We start from the raw sequence: 25,497 nt of genomic DNA on the forward strand, positions 1-25,497 counted from the left end.
ATCCCATACCTCCCTTACACACACACACACACACACACACACACACACACACACACACACACACACACACACACACACACACACACACACACACACACACACACACACACACACACACACACACACACACACACACACACACACACACACACACACACAAACCAATAACATCAAACCTTGAGCATCCAGTCCCAGAACACTTAAAAGATCAGACCCGCCATTGATTCCCAGAAGCCTCTGCGGGAACATGTGCTTTTAACCTACGCCAAACTTTTCCATCCTCACTGACCCCAATTTAAGTGTGTCTGAGTTTGTGCTTAAATGAGTCGATTCATTTGATTTTAAGAGCTGAATCGGAGACGTACAGCTGTCGGTCTTCCTCAACCTCACTCCGCCTGGCTATTCTCTTTTCCAGACAGTTGTGTGTGGTTTGTGTACAGGTGAATTCAGTAAGTGCCTTCTATGTGGCTGGATAGGAATTTTAAACCCTCAAAAGAGATTAAAAATGGGGTTTTATTTGCTACATGCCCGCCTAAACACAGCACTTACACTAAAAGCACGGAAGTAACTATAATCCAATTCTGCTGGGCCGTACGTCCTGAAACAGACCAGGGTATGATGCTCTCACACTTCTTTGGGACTGCCAATTCTTGCTTTCTTATTTTCTATGTCTTTCTGTCTCTCTTTTTTCATTTTTTTTCTTCCTGTCCCCCACACACATGTACATTAAACCCAGCACTGTCCTGAGAAACAGACTAGAATATGTGAATTGTCAGATTCGGCAGGTGTGTGTGCCGTGGGTACAGAATCCTCAGAAAGTCTGTGTGTGATGGAGCAGGACAGGAAAGAGATGGGCAGTCATTAGGGGGTTGTTGAGTGTGTATATCCAGTGGGGGTGTGTGTGGGTAAGTCCAGTGACAGGCGGCCAGATACCTGGCCTAATTCAGTCACTTTGATCGGAGCACTCGCATGCATTACTCCCTAAATATCCAGCCTGATTTTTCCAGAGCCACATGCTTTCTGACCCTCCGCTCAACTTATTTTCAACCCCTGCTGGTCGTCTGCTCGGAAGATCAACCGTCTGAACCCCTGTGGCCCTCTGGGACTCAAGGGAAAGATGCCATGATGTTTAAAAAATGCAACATAATAATGCAGTCGGATTCATCCACAGTACCACAAAAAGAGCATTGTGCATCCTTAATGATTTTTTTTATTTTTTTTATTAAAGATTGAAAGAGTTGTTGTTGACGTCATGGCATGCAGTCATGGTGTTTTTGCTTATAGCCTAACTTTACCAATTTACCTCTGCCGATTGTATTTAGGTTACAAAATGCATAAAAGTTGAGTTGTTTTTTTTTTTTTTTTTTTTTGTGTGTGTGTGTTGGTTGTGAAAATGATCTTGTTGAGCAAAACTTGGAAGATTCATACACTTTTATTGGCCACAGAGCTGATTATCTGCAATAATAATAAAAAAAAAAAATATCCTCCGGGTTGGTCTACAAAGTACATAATCTCTGCAGCATTTTATAGAGATTGATTGTAGCATGTTGCTAATGGCTTGACACTCTTCATAAAATACACTACAGCCATGATATTGCTATAAAGTAAAGTATATTTTTTGTTTTTTTTTATTGTTTTTAATTCATAAATACAAAACACAGAAAATGTAAGTCTTTGATTGCTCTAAATGAAATAATTATGTATTTGCTTCAGCATCCCATTTCTGAATGTATGGTTTATTTGCCATAGGCGACTTAATTTCTCTTTAACTTCAGATTTCACGTGTGTCATATTGGAATTCTTTATTATATTTACAGAAATCTAAACGGAAGGAATTACAGTCCATCACAATATCAAAGAACCATATTTATATTGGAATCCATCTTATGTGTTTGTGTTTTATATTTTATTCATTCAAATGGTGTTTACATCCAGATGGCTGAATGCAGTCATAGCTTAATATTCTCTGCGTTGGAGGGAAAATCCCTCTTTTACTGTAAGGAATTCCTTTATTCCTGTTTTTTTTTTTTTTTTAGGTTTCTTATTTGTATTGTCTTTACATATAATCAAAACCAAATCTGTTAAATGACAAAATGCAAATAATAGTATTTTGCTTCAAAAAAATGTCTTGCCTGTTATATAGCAGCACTGTCCCCAGAGAGTCAAAGATAGCTGGTATTTTTACCATCCACACTGAGGAAAACAGATTGAAGTCCCAGTGGTTCAGGAAGGCTTGGAAATCAGGCTTGGACTGTCTTTCTGTCTCTTATAGCACCCATGACATCCTTTTTGACACAAGCCTCCGACATCTGAGAGGAAAGGGGAGATAATCATATATATGCTTTTTGAATTGAATTTTGGAGACCTCAGAATATTCAAAACAGGATGAACCTTTATGGAATCCTCTGGTGATATTCAATACATAAAAATGAATAATTTCTTAAGTTTCATTATTTGTTTTTATTGTATCTTATAAGCTACAATTGTATGTGTGTTCTTGTGTGTCAGTGGATGTGTACGTTGGTGTGATTTACTGGTCTAAGATTGTGTGTGTTTTCATTTATATAATGCGTTTGAGATTTTAAATGCAGTTGGATTTATGCTATGTGTGTGAATTTGATATAAATAAGGGACATTTTAGTCATTACTCCAGTCTTCAGTGTCACATGATACTTCAGAAATCATTCTAATATGCTGATGTGCTGTTCAATAAACATTTCTTATCAACGTTGTGCTAATATTTACATTTGCAATATTTACGTGATACATTTTTTCATGAAAAATATATTTTTTTTGTAACATAAATATATTTACTGTCACTTTGTGTTGATAATTCGGCAGAACTATACGTACCCCAGTCAGAGAAGCGTATTTAAACAAACAAAAAATCTGAATGAAAGATACAGTAAACTTTCACTAACGGCTCAAGTTCACCTTGTGCCAAGATAACTGCTCTCATAAATTATGTGAAGGGAGGGCTATAGCTCCACCTCCCAAAAAATCAATATATTATTATAAAAAAAGATAGAAAGAGGGAGAGAAAGTGTGTAGGGCCAAAGATGTATTTTCTGGTGTTCTGTTAAAGCGAGGGCTGCTGAAGTGTGGAGAGGATTGCAGATTGGACAGTACATTCACACAGGAGATGAGTTTGCCATTCCTCTTTTATGTCTGCCTTCACAACTCACAGCTTGACTCCGTCTTGTGCCAAAAAGGCATTTTCCTTTCTGCTGAAAGCCTATATCTATTACTCTTTCTTTCAGCAGAAATATGGATTTGGTGAGGGTTAGCAGAGGACATCAACTAAAATATCACACTTGCAGCCCATTAGCCAATCAGTTGCATTTTATTTTTTATTTTTTATTAACAGCCTAGGCTAAAGATAACGCATTTTACTGAATCTGTCATTCAGTAAAATATCTTGGAGAGACTAAAATTGAATAAGTAATATTTGGTAATTAAGCAGGTTTGTACATGAGAGATTGAGTCCCAGTTTCAGTCAACAAATTATATTTTATTGAGTTTGTTTTACAGGACAGAAATGTCTTCTGTTATCACTTTGCAGCAAGCTGCAGAGTGCAGAGGAAGAGGAAACTAACAAGGATGTAATTTTTTTATTAAATTGTCAATTTTGTTTGCAGATCAGAGCAAATACAGTATTTAAACAGAAATAGTGCTATTTATTGTGCAGAAATAGTAATATTATTTTTATTATTGATTAATTTAGCATAATGTCAGATACTGAACAAATTTTGACTCCGTCAACATAAGGGCGCTTGCAATATATATATATATATATTTTTTTTTTTTTGAATATAGATATTTTATTAATGCAAAGATTGGTGAGTTTTCGCCATAGTCATAAAACTGACCTGAACCTATATTGCCCTCTATTTTGCCCCTTTTTTTAGCTGCTTTACAGCAGAATTTGAATTTCTCTCATATTTGTTGAACGTTGCATCGATTCCGTTATATTCCTATTTAAGCTGATTTGAATCGATCTGTATTGTATAAAGTGCTATATGTGCTAAATGCTATATATATATATATATATTAACTTGACTGGAGATAGATTGTTTTAAATTAAATGCAATGCAGAGAAAAAAATATAAAAATAAAAAACTGATTTTTTTATTTAGTTTTTGGGTGAAATATTTTATAAATAATCATCAGATTTACCCAAAAAATAAAACATAAATATAAAGATAATTTAAAAATAAGACTAAACAAGCTAATTATATGAATAATACATTTATTGAATGCATTTAATAATGGAGATATGGAGCAAGGTAGATCTCTCTCTCTTTCTGCAGTGTTCTCATTCTTTATTGATCACTTCTGCCCTTGAAACCTTGTGCAGACAGACTCATCCTAAATGGCTTATATCCTGCAAACAATGGTAAGAAAAATATTCACACATTCCTTGTCACGTGTGTGTGTGTGTGTGTGTGTGTGTGTGTGTTTGAATGTGCTTCCTAACCACTGGACAGCACAGTTCACCCTTTAGATCTATTTTGCCATTAACTTTTGCTCAGGCACTGATGAGGACAGTCCCAGCGGGGCCTTAACCTCGACCTTTTGGGTCATTTCAAAGTGAAAGTTTGAGTGGTATGTGTGTGCAGATTCTGTTGATTATGCTAGTTTTTAATATAATCAGCAAGGATGCATTAAATTGGTCAAAAGTGACATTCGTAATTTATTCATCAAAGAATCCATAAAAAATAATCACAGTTTCCACACAAAATATTACGCAGCTCAACTGTTTTCAACATTAATAAGAAATGTTTCTTGAGCACCAAATCAGCATATTAGAATGATTTCTGAAGGCTCATGTGACGTGATTATTTCATAAATATTCATAAATATTTCACAATATTACTGTTTTACGGTATTTTTTATCATATAAATACAGCCTTTGTGAGCATAAGTGACTTAAAAATAAAATAAAATCTGTTGAACGGTGTGTAAATTCTGGTGGTGAATGATTGCCTTATTACACTTCAAAACTTACTAGACTTTGCAAATGCATTATTGTAATTGTGTAATCAAGTGCTGTCGATAGAGCTTAAGTTACATTTGACTCAGAATATGATTTAAAGATAAAACATTTAGAAATGTATTTTTAGAACTAAATAGTGCACAGAGAAGCAACAACAATAGAAACCTTAATAATTTTGATACATTTTATTGCATGACTTACTTGCTTCTGTAGAACATAAAAGGAGATGTTTGGTGGAATGTTCATGCTGCCCTTTTTCATACAGTGCAATGACATTGGACAGTGACCAGTGCCATTAAAGCACCAAGCATGACAAAAGACAACAGAAAAATACCATGAGTGTGAGTAAACGATGACATAATTTTCAGCTATGCCTCAAAATAACAGAGAGTGTTTGTGACAGATGGTAAGTCGGCTTTAATGCCTGTTGACCCTGCCTGTGTTTTTTTAGGTTGCTTGTTTGTTCCTCAGACAGTCCTCGTTTGTGTGCGCGATTGTTTTTTTTGCCTTTGTTTTGGTCCTCTTATTACTGTATATGCGGTGGCGTGTAAATAAGCGTGACAGCCGCTTGAAATCACAGAGTGACAGAATACATATATTAAATGTGTGTGTGTGATGAGATACAGGCGTGTTTCTTGGACAGGAAGTCTTCTCCACGCTAAAGGTCAGCGGTCGCCAATCAGAGCCAAATAAAGAATGCAGATGAGGAGAGGGGGATGAAAAGAGAGGCGGAAAAACACTAGCCCAGCCAAACAAACTGAAAACAAGCTCCAGTGCCGGAGGCCACAGCGGTCAAGAGCAGCACAGAGGGGGCAGAGCGACTCCCAGTGCGCAGGAGTGCATTAAATAAGCCAGAACACACACAGAAACAAACAAACCTGCTGGTAAAACACACACTGATTTATCTCTATTATCTGTGCTAGTTTCTACTCTGTTCAAACAGAACAATGGTTTAGATTATTTACATTTATTCATTTGGCAGATGCTTTTTTCCAAAGTGACTTACAGATGAGGAAGATCACAAAAAAAGTGTGATCCATTTTATGGATCCATTTAGTTAATGCATATCAAGCGTAGCGTTAGTTCTGGCAGGTCACGTTAGTCAAGCTCGCATCAGCTGACCCTCAGCTGATCCACATCTACCTATAGGAATATGACGCCTATCACTGTATACATATATAAGCTCCTTCAGTATTATCAAAAGCTATCGCGTTTCTCAGGAGCTAATTACCCTCCTCCATCCCCAGCTCCTCCTCTCGCCCAGTCAGGATTTGGCATTCTGATTCCCCTTGAATCAGAATAAATTCTCGAATTTTGTTGTACTTTAAAATATTGAATTAAATATATTTGCAAACTTTCATGTTGGTTCTGTTCTGTTTACCCTAAGGGGGGTTATTGCTGCTCTCCCTGCTCTTATCCATGCTAGGCTGCATGGATGCGCAGGGAGTACTCGCCCAGAACGGAACCACACCGCCAATCCAAACTGTATGCTAATTGTCAATCGTATTTGATGGTAGTGGTCCTGACAGAATTATAGTTATATGCCATAAATATTATACTGTATATGCAGGGCTAGTTGTACTTTAAATGTTTTGCACATATTATGCTCTACTATTCAAAAGATTGGCGTTGGTAAGATGTTTTTGAAAGAAGTCTTTAATGCTCACCAAGGTTGCATTTATTTGAAAAAATACAGTAAAAAACTGTGAAATATTTGTGTATGTGATTCATTATTTAAAATACAGTTGCCCCAAACAAGTATCTGTAGACTTTAGGCACACTTACAATGTATGAATGTCATTTATTAGATAAAATATTAAACAGTGGAATTTTTTTTTTTAAATACTTTTTTAGGCTTTTCTCCCATATGTTACATTGATTTTTTTTATTTATTTTTTTATACAACCATTCCTTACAAATCTTGGTGGTTACACATTAACATAACAGAGACAATAAAACAAACAAACAAACAAACAAGATGACAACAACAAAAGAAAATATCTTAATAAGAACATTACAGCAACTATAATGCATCCATACAATCAGCAGATTAACCCAAATTAATAAATGTCTCCCCCTCTTTCTTTCCTTGGTAAAACGAATCCTTTCCAAATGCAAAATCTTTCCTAAATCCATAATCCACGTATCAAAAGTTGGTACTGCCTCAGACTTCCAATGTTGTAAAATCAGACGTTTTGCAAATAACATGCTGAGGGATGCAGCTTGTGCTTCATACTTGTCCAGCCCTGCTTCTGGTGCCACCACACCAAACAATGCCATGATGGGATCCGGCTTTATAGTTCTGGAATATACCTCAGAGAGATGTCTAAACAACAAGTTCCAGACGTTGTAGAGCTTGTGACATGTGAGGAACTGGTGGCTAAGTGTCCACTCTGTAGCTGAACTAGGGTGACCAGATGAGATTGGCTGAAATTCGGGACCGGGGGGGGGGGGGGGGGGGGGGGTCTAGTCTATGGGTCTGGGGTGACGGGATGGAGGCTTCTATGATATTAGACTGCGTAGCCTTTAATAAAAGATAATGAATTTCAAACCTGAACCAAACATATTTTTATTCAAAGATCAACAGTCTGTCATTATTCTTTAGTCTGCCAAAAAAAAAAAAAAACATTAAAATCATGAACTCAAATGTCATTGTGAAAAGAAAAAAAAACAATGACTGTTGTAAGTAACAGTGCGTAAATCAGACCTTTCAGTATAGCCTAACGCTAATAAGCTTAAACGAAAATAACGAGATAATTGTGTAGTGAAGTATCAATCACTCCTTTACGCGTGCAGCACTGTCCTCGCGGCTGCAGCAACTTGCGCTCTAATAATAGGCAAAATAGGCTACAGAATAAGAATATTTCGTTCTGTATTGACAGGTGCAATATTTGAAAATCGATCATATATTTTTTTTATTACATTTATATCTGCATTTATGTAAAAACTTAAACTTTCAAACATCAAAATGTCATTTATTAATATGTTTTCATGTCAAAATGACATACAAACATCTTTGGACGGTACAAACACGGACACGCCACGCAGCCAGTGTGTCGCCGGCCTCAACCTCCGCAGACAGTTTTTAATGTTTATAAGACAATAACTACTCAAGATTTTGCTTTAGTATAATTTTCGGGACAATTAGGGCCAGATTCGGGATTCGGGACAACAGTTTAGATTTCGGGACTGTCCCGAATTTTTCGGGACGTCTGGTCACCCTAAGCTAAACATTTTGGTCACAAAGTGATGTATCTGGAGAGAATTTGCGGTGGAATTTATTTTAACAAAAAATAGCACAAACTAACTTTTTTGAGCATACAATGTTGTTAGGTTTTAAATGATAAAAAAAAAAAAATATATATATATATCCTGACCTGTACACCTGTGTGAATGGTCTTTGAGACGAGTTAATTAAAAGAAAAAGTTAGTTTTGAGAAAATCTCTAAGATCATTTGTTTGCATATTTGTCTTAGTTTGATATTTTAATATCGAATGCAATGAAATTCATAATTTTTTTTTTGACTTAAGTGTTCAAAATCTTTTTGGGGCTTGAACTGTATCTTAAATTAATTTGTTATGAACGAACAAAGTTCATGACTCCATGACTCACAACTCTGAAACTGTAGTGTATAGCCCATCATTTGTAGTGTAAAAAGTCATTTTGTAATCTCTGAAGGTGACTGCTCTGGATCGACCGTGGCGTCCCGCAGCGCTGGACTGGACAGAACAGAGCTGTTGATCAGTTAGTCACACTCACTGATTAGAGGTGACACACACTACCTGGTTTCTATGGTGATGATTGACAGATTATATTGAAGGCAAGCGGGATGGTATTATGGAGTGAGGAGGAGGATGGGGTGCATCATGGGAAGTTTAGCTGACAAGGCAGGTCAGCATGACAGTTTGCGTGTTGGAGAAGAGAGAAAATGCTGCGGGAATGACAGTGGAATTGTGACAGCTCCGTTTCCTCCTTCATGCTCGGCCGCCTGTGATCCGGCCCCGACCTGTCGCACCGCGCCGCTGAGTGTTTGATGGCTGTCGAGCGCTTTACCCACCTGACCTAAGTGTGTATGTCTGAAAACTGTGTTCACCTCTCACAGAGAAACACAGAGAGAACTGTTGTTTGCTGCAATACCTTGAATCCATGTAATACTCCATGCTGATTCTATCTGTCTGTTTGTCTATCTATCACTCTCTATCTGTCTGTTTGTCTATCTATCTATCACTCTCTATCTGTTTGTTTGAAACTATCCATCTGCTACATACCATAAACAATCTATATCTTTACTGCTGCGATACCTTTTCTATCTATCTATCTATCTATCTATCTATCTATCTATCTATCTATCTATCTATCTATCTATCTATCTATCTATCTATCTATCTATCTATCTATCTGTCTGTCTGTCTGTCTGTCTGTCTGTCTGTCTGTCTGTCTGTCTGTCTGTCTGTCTGTCAATTGATCGTTATATCTTTCGAATGATCAGTCGTTCTGGCTGGCTGGCTGCGTTTACACTCGGCATTAACTTGCGACCTGTATCCGGATGTTGTCCACATACACATTGAAAAGACAAGTGTAAACGCGCTTCTGATCGGAATGTTATCCGATCAGCGTGTCCTGGTCCAGAGGTATCGGTGTAATGTAAACGCAATCCAGCCATCGTATCTACATTCAGAGGGCGACATCATATAAATCCCCACGTGGCTGTCAGAAAATAATGGCTTGACGCAGTTTAGACAAGAAATGTAACTTATTTGAACCTTACAATAAACGTCAATCTTTAAAACAGTTTTTTTTAGACTTACATGATACTGTATGTGTGTGTCATTTTTTATTTTAATTCATGATCTATCTGTCTGTCTGTCGTTCAATTGTTCTATCATTCTATTTATCTAACGGTCTTTCGTCTGGTGTTCCATCTATCATTCTATACCTCTGTCTGAAACTATCCATCTGCTACATATGGTAAACTATGCATCTGCCTGTCTATCTGTGTATCTGTCTTACAGTTTTTCTCAGTCGCTTTGGTGCATTTCTCACATCACTATTTACATTTGCACAACAGTTAGTTCAACCTCCACAACATTTAGTCATTTGTGCACATCATAGTAGCAGTTTCACATTCCTTCCAACAAATTGCAAATGCTTTTGGACATGCATCAATTGCTTTCATACAACTCTCTGCTGTTTTATAACATTATTACATTTACATTTACATTTACATTTATTCATTTAGCTGACGCTTTTATCCAAAGCGACTTACAATTGCTATGTATGTCAGAGGTCGCACGCCTCTGGAGCAACTAGGGGCTAAGTGTCTTGCTTAGGGCTGGAACGGTTACCGCATTACTGCAATACCGCGGTCACGTGACGCCTACCGCGGGTCTGAGCTCGTCACCGTCATCACCGCAAAAAAAACAAAAACACTGGCCTTCACATGTGTTCACGTTGTGTCTAATAACATGGATTCATTGATTATAATGACATGGATTGTGTCTAATAACATTGTGTCTTACATGGATTCAAGGTTTTCTAAACAAAACTTATCATCAAAAGATGGAGCAAATCAAACCTTTCGCAAGTTGGGGAGCGCAATGTTCCATGACACATAATAACATTCCATTCGTAGGCTATTGACTATAACCCCTTATTTACACTCTGTGGCGCATACGGCTGCGACGCGGCTACCGGAGCTGATCGCGCCCTCTCTAGTCAATGCTTGTGTTTACACCAGCCACGACGCGGCGCGTTTCAGAAGCGTCTCTCCGCTCTTTGTCAAAGAATACACTTGTATGTTCACAGTTTTTGTTTCCATTTGCTTTCAAGATCTGAGGTGAATTATCCATTGTTGCTTTTACAGCTACAAAGCTGGAGCACTAAATGATATTCAAAGTCACACTGCATGCTTTTAACATTAAATTAAGCACATAAACAGTACCTGAGATTATCATTGCCATGTTTGTTGTTCCAGCCGCGACGTCGCAGAAAAAAAAAAACTGGGGGGAGGGGGGTTGAGGTTTAAAGCGGTTTACCGCTATACCGCGGTAATTTCTTGCTTTTCAACCGCGGTAAGAAAAAATCCATACCGTCCCAGCCCTAGTCTTGCTCAGGGACACATTGGTGTCTCACAGTGGATTCGAACCCGGGTCTCTCACACCAAAGGCATGTGTCTTATCCATTGCGCCACCACCACCCCTATATATTTGCTTATGTCATATTTGCTTATGTTATTTGCTTATGTCATGTCAGTCAAAATTAACTATACTTGTGAATGCTGAATAGTCATTCCATATAAAACTAATAGTCCTCATTTCATTGCTTGAGTCATTACATACAAAAATGTTGAACTAGTTGTCAAAATCTGTCAAGCAAATTTTGCACAATGCTGTGAACAAATTAGAATTGCAAAGAGCATATGCAGTAAAAATGTGAAACATACATATTCAGTGTCTTGTACTCAGTTACCTCACTAACTGTAATACAGTAATGTGTAACTTTACTGTATTTTTCAAATGGCTGTGCAAATAGTATATAGTGTTGTCTTGAGCATTTTCAGGTAGTGTCACCAAGATCTGACTTTTTTGCATTGGAAAACATTGACAGAGTAAACTGTCATAATGAAAACATGACAAAGCCATTTGACTATCTTGTTCATAAACAATGGTGTCAGGACTTTTCATCTTGATGACACTGACACTTTCATTGACATGAATACTTGCTTTTGAGGAATGAGCTATCCATTTTGAGCAAGTGACACGCTTTTGCAGGTTATCAACTAGGTTTTGCAGTTTGTACCAATTGTTTTGAGAACCGCATTAACTGTTGTGCAAATGTAAATAGGGATGTGAGAAATGCACCAAAGCGACTGAGAAAAACTGTAAATTATCTATGTGCTACATGGCATAAACATGTGTACTCGCGCATATACTTTGCTGCCTGTATATATGCATCAGAATTTCTGTTTATGTGTGTGATTTAACAAAGACCCGGGCAAAACTTGGCTGAGTTTCAAAGCCATTAGCAGTGAGTGGGCGTTATGAAAGGGAGAGAGAGGACATCTGATTTAGTGCTATTCAAGCTGTCACACACAGACACACTCGCTCTTACAGTAGATCTGTCCTTTCGATACAGAAGAGAGCACACCGCTGACTTACTGGCCTTGGTGAGATTCCAAACCCTTGAGCACTGGGGCCGTAATAAACTTCTTCAGCTGCGTGTGCTGGACACCAGCTCACAAATAGCTCTCAAACACTTTATCAGGGAGATGAGTACTTCTCTTTACATGAGTCACTAATGCTGTTTAAGCACTCTTCATGTATATGTTGGAGCCGTGGCATAGTGTTTAGGGCAGGTGCTTCTTACATGGTGAACTACTGTGAATATCATTTTGTAAAGACTTTTGCGATGTTTAAGCATTGTTACCGATCAGAGACAACAGACTTATCCATTGTGTGTATGAATGCAGTGGTGAATCGAATGCCTATTGTGGCTGCACACAAAGTGCTTGTTTGCTTAAGAAACTTTTTTTTTTTTTTTTTTACATAATTGGCATAATTCTGATTTATTTTGAATTTGGTTGATGTTGCACTTCTTGCTTGCAATGCAGACTGCAAACACTGGGAACGAGACACAACCAAACTAGAACACTCTCATTATAATCAACAAAGCGTAGACACAGTGTAAATAAGAGATTTATTGTGCAGTGTAGACAGTGTTTGTTATAATGGGAGTCTGTTTGTGGACAGTCAGTGAGCTTGCCCTGAACTTACAGTCATGTGAAACAGCATAAACTTGCAGTGACAGCTTTAGCGATTATAATGGGATGGGAGCATTCTAGTATTGTCACATTGCTCGCTTTCTCTGTATAATTTATTAAAAATTAGCTTGTTATGGGTGTGTAGCATACCAAAAAATATGGCATGCAGCTGCCTCACACAAAATAAGTATTGTAATAAGACAAGTGCAGCCAGCGGTCACCATTAAGCCACGGTTCTCATGTAATGTAGGTGTCAGGTTTGAATCTGGTTTGTGTTCTATTCTCTCTCTTCTGAATAATATCTAGTCACCATCAATCCCTATGATAAAAATCTTTGAATAAGCTGTTCACACATCTGTGGCGTTCTAGTCAGTACCTGAATTTGTTGGAGTTTGTCAAATAGTGTTTGTCTTGACTGATTACAGCGTGGACAAACAGCAGAGAGGTGGAATCCAGCCACTACAGAAGTAAAGCTGATACAGACTGATATGACTTGAATGTGTGCCAATGACTATTGTAGCAATGTGAAAAAATAAAGGAATGAATGTCATTCAGCACTAACTGTGCCTTCTGAACAGCTTACAGTAGCTTTCACTGTAAATTTAGTGAGGCTCATGCTTAAAACAAGAAAAAAGAGTTTAAAATATATTAAGAAGCTTTAAGCTTTCCAGTTTTCTGGAAATTATGATCTTACAGAATTTTACTTGTCTTCAAGTACATTTATTTTGTGTGAATGATATAATTTACTAGAAAACAGACTGATTTACTCTTTCCCCGACTTTGAGCAAATTGTCCGTTATTTATGAGACAACGCTTCCCCGCATTATTGATGGAATTTTCCGGCAATCTATGTAATATCACTGTAATAGGGGGCGCTATTACACATCTTCTAAAATATAATACAGAATCTTCAGATCAAAACACAGGCAAAAAAAAAAAAAAAAAAAAAAACGAAACAAGCGATAGAAGTATTGCTTATGCATGTTTGACAAAAATGCGATTTTCTTAGCTTTTTGGTCAAAATGTTGCTTTTTTATGAAACTTACCCATGTTCAAGTGTTGATAAAAAAGAAAAGCAGAGATTTTGATACATTGCATGTTTAGATATTCAAACAACAACATATTCTGGGGGCCATGAAAGTTTTGTGAAAATTATCAAAAAAGCTAGCGGTGGCTGACAACTTTAAATAAAATGCTGGCAGGGAAAAAGTGAATATTTTTGTTTTTTTGTTTTTTGTTTTTTGTCAATATTGTGCATTATGGTACATTGTTGACTCTTGCTGTTTATGTTGCACATTGTAAGTTCATTCTCATAAATGCAGTTTTGCAACTTTCCAGTTGTTGCATATTTACTGCCATTATAAAATTGGGGTCGGTACGATTTTTTAAATGTTTTTTAAAGAAGTCTCTAATGCTCACTAAGGCTGCTTTTAAAAAAAAATCAGTATTCAAATTCAGTAAAAACTGAAATTTTGTGAAATATTATTAAAATTTAAAATGACTGTTTTCTATTTTAATATGTGACCCGTACTGGCAAAATTAGTCAGAATGAGTGAATGTTCAAAAATGAGTTAAATATTAAAAAATATGTTATATATTAAAAAGTATATATTGTTAAAATTAAAAATAAATGAGCTACACCTGTTTGAAGTCGATTGAGTCAGCAAAGTCAATTTTGAGAAAAATCGACTTAAAGTTTTCTGAAAGTAAAAAAAAAAAGACCTAGCAACCATACCATAAAATCCCAGTTAATAACACCAAAATAACACAGAACGGTCAAAAACCATATCTATATGGAAAATATATGTTCAACTTTTTTGAAAATATGTTTATAAAGAAGATTTAACAGTTACCCAACTGATTTTTCTGCTTAGCAGGCAGTTTGAGAAGCATGACATCCATGCAGCAAAATTATGCTACAAAATATAAATAATAAAAATGATAACAGTCATGTAAACAAGTTTATTAAAAAAAGACCAAAAAAATGTATATATAATATTTGTAAGAATTTTCATGATATTTCCTGCATGGATATGTTAATGGTCAACACAGCTTAAGCTCATTTTCATATAGTCATGACAGTTTCATATTGTGTTCATGCCCAACCATTGTTCAAGATTTGCTACATTAATGTCCACAATCATCTTGTTTTGGTGATGGCACATTATCACTGAAGTAGTCAATAATAAGTTGAGCAAAATGTCAATTGCTCCGACAAGATTCTCCGTCAAGATTGAGCACTCTCACTATCATCCATATATCCATTACAAAACAGGCATATATCGACGAAATATTGAATTAAAAGCTTGAAAATGAGAAATTTCTGCTGTTTACTTTTCGTGTTTTCAGAGGATGGATACCATGATACCACAAAGAGCCACCATGCAGGGTGATTTTGATTAATCAGCTGGTTTTGTTTACATCAGCATGGATTTGAAAAACACATTTCATTGGTTCAGACTCATGCCGTCGATAATTCGCTAAGAATATTCACAAAGTTGGAATTACAACTATACCAAACTTGTGATGAGGGGAAGCACCAGTCGTTGAGAAGCGAGCAGAGAAAAACATGGATTATAGAAACAAAGGAAATAAGATTTAGGAAGGTACACTTCTCAGAATACGTACTGCTAAAACACGAAACTTCGATAAATCATTCAGTGATCCACTTTGCTTCAGCAAAGATACAGCTGTTGCCTGTTAAAATATATTTCCTTCTGAATTTACTCACAGTTAATAGGCTTGATGTAACTTGTGTTTTCCAGTACAGACCGAGCCCTGCATATGAGCCCTCTTGAGCAGTCAGTGGGGTTTTTGTGGAATGAATATGCTTTACGAGGCTGGATTCAAATTCACTATGACCTAAATACCGCAGAGGATCTCTATGGGGAAATGACAGAGTCGAAAGAGGCATTGTGTTCTTGACAGAGTAGAGAGGTGGAGAAAGGGAAAATGAAGGTGAGAGAGGAAAAAGAAAGATCGCTAGCATGACATTTCTGTCTCTTTTGGGCTCTATAGCGTGTGAAGACTCTCTTGGCTCTGTTGGCAAGGCCATACACACACACACATGCCTGTTCACACAAACACACTTGTATGCTATTGTGTGGTGTGTATGATAAGGCATTGTAGCCGAACGGACCTCCGCACAGTTTAGCGTCAGACCGCTGTGCTCCACCCGTCTGTCACTGCGGTTACTGACTCCTACACACTGGAACGCCACTGCAACCGTGAATCTCCCGACACATTCTGCTGCCTCCCTCTCTTTTTCTTTCTCCCTTTCTCTTTCATGCTCGCTGTTTTTTACCCTCTCGTTCTTTGTCCCATGACAGCTTTAGTTCTGGCTGGTATCCAGCGGTCAGTAACGAGGATATGACATTGTTCTTCTTCCAATCTCTCTCTCTCTCTCTCTCTCTCTCTCTCTTTCTCTCTCTCTCTCTCTCTCTCTCTCTCTCTCTCTCTCTCTCTCTCTCTCTCTCTCTCTCACACACACACACACACACACACACACACACACACACACACACACACACACACACACACACACACACACACACACACACACACACACTCTTTTGAATGCTGACTCTCTAACCTGCCTTGCTTGTGCATGGCAAAATAGCAATTAGGTCAGTGTCTGGCACTAAATATAGTTCACCAAACTTCCATGAAGTGACTGTTCCTCTGCGTTGGGCTGAACTTGAGCCTGAGCCAAGACAAAGACGGGTCTGAACGATCTGTCTCACTGCTGCATGGTAGCAAGACCACATAGGTGTACATTCATGCACTTGTATATGAGACCAGTATTGAAATGCTTCTATTTTGTATATGTTCTTTACTACACACATTTTATATGAAAAAATGGCCTGAAAAATTAACTAAAAGGTTTTCTGTTTTCGATTTGTGTCCCTTTAGCTTGAATGGTATTTGATTTTTATTTTGAATTTTATTTATTTATCTATGTTTCTTTAAGATTATTCATAATCCTATTTTTTCAGGTTTGAAATGAAATTTTTAATCCAAGAATACTATTTTGAATTCTATTGTCTGTGTATTAGATAACCACTTAGCAAATGTGCTTAAAACCATCATAACACCATAGCAACACCTGTACAACCAACCACAATGCTCTATTCTCATTGTAGCTAATTTTGCACTGTGAGGCATCACAGATTTTTAGCAGGTATTTTCTAAATAAAATCATAAAAATCTATCACAATTTAAAGTCAGCATGAAATGAAAATTGACCATATCTATTTTACAAATGCATTTTATTGATGTTATTGTGAAAGATTCATCCATGTGTTGCATTTTTTACTTTTTTTTTTTAATCTAGTAATTGTTTTTTCACACTTATAGTACGGTTTGTTTGGTCTGAACCTTGGTTCACTTAGCTTTCTCACTGTAATTTTTAACACAGAACCTAAACATATATAAAAAAAAACACTCTTTTATGACGTAAATTTTGCGACGGAATTTGTCGAACATCCAAACCAGTGCTGTGTGCTGGGCTAAATGTGCTCACTGTATGTAGCTGACAGCTCGAGAAGAGCTTATAAAATGTGTAAAGAAGTCAAAACAGCGGAAGCGACCCTTTTTAGGGTCACATCTTGTGAAGTCATGTCCTGTATTTGGTTCGTTTACATGTCTTTGGTTATATTTCAGTCAAACCGCACCAGAGTTCATTTGAAAGCGGATCGAGACCCATCTTTTCAAGGTTCTCGGTCCACTTGTTTGGTGCGCACCAGGGTTCAGAGGGCACTTATTCAAATGAACCACACTAACATAGCAACCACACCAGAGTTTGTTTTAATCGAACCAAACCTGTCTAGTGTGAACACACCCTTAGTCTGCTTAAACACTGCCACTTTTTACAATCGACTGCTAGCTCACATTCAAATCTGCTTCCATCCAAATAAAAAAAACATGGAAAGAACCAAGTCCCCACCCTATCTTTTTTCTTTTTTGATAATCTGTTTCACTCGGATGTACATCACAATATGAAAGAAAAGATCTGTTGTTACTTCCATTACATCACAACTTTAACCTCTTCAAGCAGAATACTTTAATGGAGTGACAGATTAATTAGAGACATCTTGAAAACTGAAAGCCCTTGGCTCGCTCTTTGTGGACACTTGCAGAGAAACTCTCTTTAACCGATGTCCTGAAGTACACGTTTACCTAAGTGAACCCGTCACGGGTGACAAACGGTTCTTTGAGTCTGGCTGACTGCACTTCTCAATCCCCTCTGCCTCTGTCCAGCACTCTAAAACATGACTTTCTCAACAAAAGTTAAACAACAGGCGAGTGATGTATGGTTGTGTGTCTTCCTCTCAGTTGCTTGGTTTCTAAACTACAATAAGATAAACACTCCTACCTTTCCGGCATCTGTGGCGGCCAAAAAAACCCCTGAACCAATCGATGATGGCTAATTAATAAAGCTGGGGACAATAAGACTTCTCTCTTCTTCCCTCTGCTTAAATTAATTATGGCTGAGAGAGAGACTGAAAAATCCTGACTGAAGGTTTGTGTTTTGACTCCAAAGCACTAGTGCCTGTACTTTCTCCCTGTATGCCTCCAAACTTACTTTAAGTAAAGATAATTGCTCAATTGCATTAGAGTTTTTGAGGGGGTGAGAATACACACACATGATCACATGCACTTAAAAACACAAAAATCCAATGCTAATTACATTTCCAAGGGGTTATGTTATTGGCCATTGGTTTCGTAAGGGCTGTTTTCACTGTTTACTCTTCAGGCAGTTAATAGTAATAGTTATAGTAGTATAGTTAACAGTAATAGTAAAACTGTATATTTAACTATTGTCTTCTCTTAAAGGAACAGTTCACGCCGCAAAATTTTAAGTTCTGTCATCATTTACATCAATGTCACTCCAAACCTGTATGACTTTCTTTCATCTGCATAAAGAAAAAGGAGAAATGTTTGAATGTCATGTTTTCCATTTTTCAAGCTCCAAAAAGGAGGGAAAAGTACCATTAAAGTGGTTCATTTGACTATCTAATGCACTAAATTGTTGTCTGAAGCTGTATGATAGCTTTGTGTGTGAAACAGACCAAACTCAAGTTGTTATTCTCTGAAAAATTTGACATCCGCTCTCTTTGAGGCATTTGTGACAATTAGTTCAAGAAGTAGTGATGTCTGATTCATGAATGAATCGTTCGAACTTTTCAGTGAATCAATTGGTAGAAAATTCTCATTTGCACTTTCATTTGCATATTTAAAATTGCCATTTGAATGTCATCAATGATTGTTTCTTGATTATGACACAAATGAGATTTGAGAGACATTCAATGCTCAAATCTCCTTTTGCGAAATCATACAGGTTAGAACATGAGGTTCAGTCAGACTTTTCATTTTTGAGTGAACTATGCCTTTAAAAGAAACACAGAATTCCCATAATGCATCTCTCCTTTGCCATACGCTCTTCTGCCCTGCTTATTATCCAGCCGTTTATAATGCTTAACAACTTTGCTGTCCTTTCTACTTCTCATCTGCTTCTACATAACTAATCCTCTTAACGCTCGTGAAAGTCCTGTTCAGCGCATTTGTGTTTGCGTATAATTGTGCAAGACCACGTGTGCATGTGTTTCGCTTGTCTGCGGCTCATTGTTCAGCGTAGCCGAGTGTTTGGGCAAGATCGCTGTCTGACTCAAAATGAGTGAATAATGACAAAATGCTCATGCTATTCAGAGAAATGACATTGCGCATCCAGAAGAGACAGAGAGGGACTGTGACTGATTCTTTTTTCCTTGCTCTCGTTCTCCATAACATTATTTATCTCTCGTTTTCTGACTGGCCGCCCCCTCCCTCTCTCCCCACTCCCCGTAGACGTATGCCATCTCTGCAATAAAGTATTGTCTGTTGGTTTATTGATTCATTTACTGCTTCTAGAACATTCTTTTTGAAGGAGGAAGAGGTCAGACAGCAGCACATCCATCAAGCGGCCGATTGGGCGAGTGTAATTGAACTCATTTTGGGGGTGTCATAACAAGGATGGAGGGGGGAGACAGTTATTTGGCCCCTGTTGATCTGAGGTTAAAGATCAACTTGGAGCATTTAGAGAGGTTGTGATCTAACTGTGTGCGTTCATTCATAAGAAAACAAGAGAAAGCAATCAGGAAGAGTTTCCTGTCATTCAAATAAATGGATTTTGCAGGATTGAAGCTTAGTGTGTGTATGTGTGCATCACAGAGCAAGACTTCTTACTCTCGACACAAAAGTTTGCTCCACTTTGTAGTATATTCAGCCAAAAAAATGCCCACTTGGAAAAGACTGTTTGATTGTCATGTAAAGCCACTTATCACAGGTCATTTGGTTTTTGTGCTGTTTAAACATGAAATGAATGAGAGCATAATAATAGCACATAAAAATAATAGTCTTTGATCACAATTTCAGCCTCACCAAAATACAGATTATTTCACGTGCATAAAACACAGCCATACAGTGGTCGGGAATATCCTGTTTATTTGCTACAGTACTAAGTGCCATAAATAAAACTTGTGAACATCTTGGTTCGGTATTAATGTTTATTATATCTTATATTATAATCATATTATATCTTGTTAATATGACTTTTTTTCCTGGCATACTGCTAAAAACCTGTGCGTGCTGACCCTTAGAATGACAGCCGAATGCATATTGCACAAAACATGGCAAAAGCTGGCTGAAATCTCCTTTTCCATGTGTTATGGTGAGCAGGTTTTGTGAATGCATACCCGTAACGGTCTGAGACAGAAACTGTGGTTTCTTAGTTCTGCAATTCTACAGTGCTTTTTATATTTTTTTTTTCTCAGTTTCTAACACTCACACTAATGCACAGACATCACGCTATTCATTAATTGTTTTAAGATGCATTGTCTACCGGCTGTTACTATTGTTTCCCACAGTAAATCTTATTTAATGAGCTTCTATTGTTCTAATTTCCTGTGCAGATCAAGCACTCAAGTATACTGTGGATGTGATTACAGAGAGGAAACCCTTTAAATTGTTGATATCTTTTGAGATATTTTATGTCCATTAAACAGAAGGCACTCTAGTGAAACTTATACAGTAATTTAAGCTATACATAATGAGGATACAAAGTATTCATCACCTAATATTTTTTATTAGTATAGTAATCAGAATTGTGTTATATGTTTGGCTAATGTTAGAGTTAAGCATTTCATGTTACCTGGTTAAAGGGATAATTTACCCCAAAATGAAAATTCTGTCATCATTTACTCACCCCCATGTCGTTCCAAACCCATTAGACTTTCATTCATTTTTGGAACACAAATGAAGATCTTTTTAAGTCATTTGATTTCAGTCCCTCCATTGACAGCTGCGCAACTACCACTTTGATGCTTCAAAAAGTTCATAAAGAGATCTTAAAACATATGAATTGAGCGGTTTAGTCCAAATTTTCTGAAGAGACTGGATTGCTTTATATGTTGAACAGATTGAATGTAGGCTTTTGTTCACATATAAACTTTCATCCACTCACACATCAGTTATGGTAAACGTAAGCTCAAGCATGTTCGCTTGATGTGTGAGAACCAGTGATGTTCATTCCCGTGTTACACAGCATGTTTGAGCTTCCGCAAATGGTTTGTTCTCGCGCTTAAATCAGGTTTGGTTGAGCTTCTGTTTATGTGTGCTGATCAATGTCTATATGTGAATAAAAGCCTAAATTCATTCTGTTCATCATATAAAGCGATCAAGGCTTTTTCTAGAAAATTTGGACTAAACCGCTCAATTCATATGGATTAGTTTTATGATCTCTTTATGAACTTTTTGAAGCGTCAAAGTGGTAGTTGCGTAGACTGTCAATGGCGGGACAGACAGCTCTCAGATTTCATCAAAAATATCTTTATTTGTGTTCCGAAAGTGAACAAAAGTCTGACGGGTTTGGAATGACATGAGGGTAGAATTTTCATTTTTGGGTGAACTAACCCTTTAAAAAGTTTGTATAATTTACCACTGCGGAGTAGCCCAGTACCTGCGTGACTTGTCATTGACATAAACAGAAAGAAAAAGCTCCAGCTGCAATGTTCTTTCGCAAGACACATGCAGTTCTGTTTATTAACCGCTAGAGCGCCAAAAGTTACGGACTGCAGCTTTAATAAACAATGTATTATTGCATATTTTAAGTATATCATTAAGACCCTATAAAACAGTGCCAAGAAAACAGTAATTATTGCACATCATTGAGAAATAGTAAAGTGGGATAGTGAAGTGTCCATTAGATGCGCACTTTAGTATCTCGTCGGAAGTAGTCATTCATTCAGGTACTTTTTGCCAATTCTTTTATTTTTTACTGCTCTTTTCACATACTGTTTTTCATTTATTATATAGAAGTCGGATGCAGCCTATATCATGAAAGGACTCTTTGTTATAAGGGCTTTTTAAAGTCATCACATCATCAGTTTTTTATACTAGATTTTTGTAGGAGGCCAATTGTTATACTGCCCCCTACTGTCCTGGAGGATGTGTAAATAGACATCAAAACACAGGATAAAATCTGTCTCTGGGCAGTAGTGGTAGTACTAAAGCCTTTGATCTTCCTTCATCCTAGACTGACTCTCTCTCTCACTCATCCAACATCTGTCTTTCTCTTTTTCTCAACAGACTTGATGGTTCCTTCTATGAGATCATGTGGGTGGACTTTGAGATTGACAATTTCATCAACCTGCGGTCATCGCAGTCCATCCGCTGGCAGATAGAGTATCCCTCCACTGGAGCGTCTGCCGAAGTCATCTACACTGTCTACATCAGCCAGAGAGACCTACAGGGTATCGTACCCATCGCTGAGGTGAGAACGCACCATTCACACAAAATCATCTCAATATTTTCTAGCGTTGCATAGGTAATATGTGTTTATTCCCAAATACTTCTCCAATATACTGTCCCCTGTTTTTTCTTTAATTCATAGATAATAATTTAGGAAATTCCAGTGATATGTTGAACAAAAAAAAAAGAAATCTTATTTAATTTCATAAATGTAGTCCCCTTTAAACAGGGTTAATGGAAATTACAATTACACATATCTTCTTTAATCTAAAAAAACACTTAAACAGGTTTATCTCACATAAGGTCCTGAAAATGCTGTGTTGATTTGAGAACAATGCTGTGTCATTTAGATTTCAGCTTTGAATAACATTCTAGTCCTGGACATGCACCAAGTTTCCCTTCGTTACCAGGAATTCCCATTTAATGAAACTGAAGCCCCCGTTAGTCTTGCAGCATTTTATGATTCATTTACATATTTTTCATGACAATTAAGCAAAACTCCTATTTATTTATATATTTCCTTTAAAAAAAAAAGTCACATTAAGTCAGTTCCCTAGCCGAAGTTCTTATTTAATGAGACTCTGGTATAAAGCAACCAGCAACAGTTTGTTGTGTTTTGATATATGCTGTTTAGGGGCAGGCAGCGCTGAATTTGATGATGAAATTGTATCATCCAACAAAATCATCCACCTGAACTGTGTTTTAGGGATTAAGCTCTTTAGGGAAGTATGTCAGTCTTTCAGACAAGCAGCCTCCTGTGGTTCAGTGTGATATGAACAACAATACTTTGTCATGTCAGAACCATAGGACGCAAAGAACGCTTATAGCAAATAGAAAGCAGCAGCTATCTCTGTGCTCTCTAAAATACAGCATGAGCAGTCAATAGTGAAGATGAAAGAGCAAGGAGATGTATGGGTATGTTTGGTCTAAAGTTAAAGCTGGTGTGAGGAATTTCCACTGTACAATGTCCGTTTTTTATTGTGACCGCATTACGTACAGATGAGAAAATGTTAATTTATCTTCATCTTTTTTTTTGGGGGGGTATTGTTTATGTATTTACATGTACATTTTAGCACTTTTTATTGATGAGATATTATTGAGTTGACAGGAAATTATAATGAAAAAGAAAAGAGAAGAGGATCAGGACATGATGTGGGCCTTAGTGTCCTGCATCAACACTTGTGATAACCACTAGGCCACGACCTAGACACCTTCTTTTTTTTTTATCACCCTTGTGTTTTGACCTTCAGATGGGTCAGGTCATGTGTTCCTCCCCTGCTGTCTGGAGCTCCATGAGACATGTGCCTTCAGCAGGAGGGAGAGGTGACTCTCACAGCCCCAAACTGGGCTCTCCTGCTGGGGTACATGATTCCAGCACACACCCATCAGCTCGCTCTCACCATGGAGCCTCTCGCAGTGCTGAATGGCTGTTTCCACTGTGGGGGAAAGTCATAGAGACTGAGGCAGGAGGATGGAGGATGGAGTGTATTTTATAGTTATACTATTTCTATATCACATATAATTTTTCTAGATTCTTTGTGTCTATATATGTAGTATATACTGTATATATTTGAAAATAAATCAATACTTTTATTTAGCAAGAATTCATTAAATTAATCAAAAGTGACGGTGAAAACTTCTATATTGTTACAAATAGATTCAGTCTTGTAGAGCATAAGAGACTTCTTTCAAAAACATTATGTTACCTATAATAAAATGTATATAAAAATATATAATATTTTTTATGTACATATAAAATATAACTAAAGTTAAAATATGGAAACACTTTAAAATAAGGTGCCATTTGTTAATGTATTAATGCAACTAACAATGAGCAATACATTTGTTACAGTATGTATTAACCTTAACATTACATTACATGTTAACATTACTTAACAAAAATCCAACTTTATTGTTCGTTCATGTTCATTTAATAATATTAACAGATACACCTTTTTATTTTAATAATGTATTAGTAAATGTTAAAATGAACATTTAACTCAAATAAAACAAAAGTGTTTTTCATTGATGGTTAATGTTAACTAATGTAGTTTAATAATGTATGTTTAAACAGTGTACATTTTGTAAAAATAAATGTATGTAATTATTATTATTTTATAAATTCTCTCTTTCCTCAATTTGTCTTTCCATCTTTTCTGACATCCAGTCAAAACCTCTTAAAGTTAGAGCTTGTTAGAGTTCCTGAGTACCTGTCAGAAAGACAGAGACACATGACTTCAGAGACTTCCAGGCAGAAAAGGTCAGAAGATGAAGGAGTCCATGCTGGAGTCCTGGACTTCCTGTGGAAGTGGCCCAACACACACACACACACACGCAGACACGCAGACACGCAGACACGCACACACGCACACACGCACACACACACACACGCACACACGCACACACACACACACACACACACACACACACACACACACACACACACACACACACACACACACACACACACACACACACACACACACACACACACACACACACACACACACACACACACACACACACACACACACACACACACACACACACACACACACACACACACATTACAAACACACACACACAAAAGAGTAAAAGATAGGCAAAAGGAGAAGAAAAGATGTGGTACAGGGTGTGATAAAGGTAATGTTTTTGTAGAAGATTGAGTTTATACATCAGTGATGGTAAGTAATAAACTGCACCGCAGATGTCATTTCATTTCTACATCAAAAACTCACTTTAAAAACCCATCCTGTGTGGATTTACCCCATAAATAAACTCTTAACAGGACATATTTGTGCTCAGAGTAGCTTTTAGTACTTGGTGAGTTCCAGCAGAGATACGACCTATTAGCAGTAATTTGCCTTGCTGTGTAGACGCTATTTTACCCACAATGAGTATGTACTGAAAGAGGCTATTTCGCCCCTCTCCACTCTTTGGTGTTGAAAGCCAGTT

At 37.2% G+C, this 25,497-nt stretch overlaps 1 protein-coding gene across 1 annotated transcript in view; it reads left to right on the forward strand.

Annotated features, from left to right (window-relative positions):
- LOC309499133 (transmembrane protein 132C) overlaps positions 1–25,497 on the forward strand; it is a 241,874-nt gene that overhangs the window by 153,935 nt on the left and 62,442 nt on the right. Inside the window, exon 4 of the mRNA XM_082170196.1 lies at positions 22,381–22,564. Coding sequence (XP_082026322.1) covers positions 22,381–22,564 — 184 coding nt within the window. The remainder of the gene's footprint in view (positions 1–22,380; positions 22,565–25,497) is intronic.

This window comes from Leuciscus leuciscus (assembly GCF_965113295.1).
Source record: "Leuciscus leuciscus genome assembly, chromosome: 5".
In the NCBI taxonomy this organism is placed as follows: Eukaryota; Metazoa; Chordata; class Actinopteri; order Cypriniformes; family Leuciscidae; genus Leuciscus; species Leuciscus leuciscus.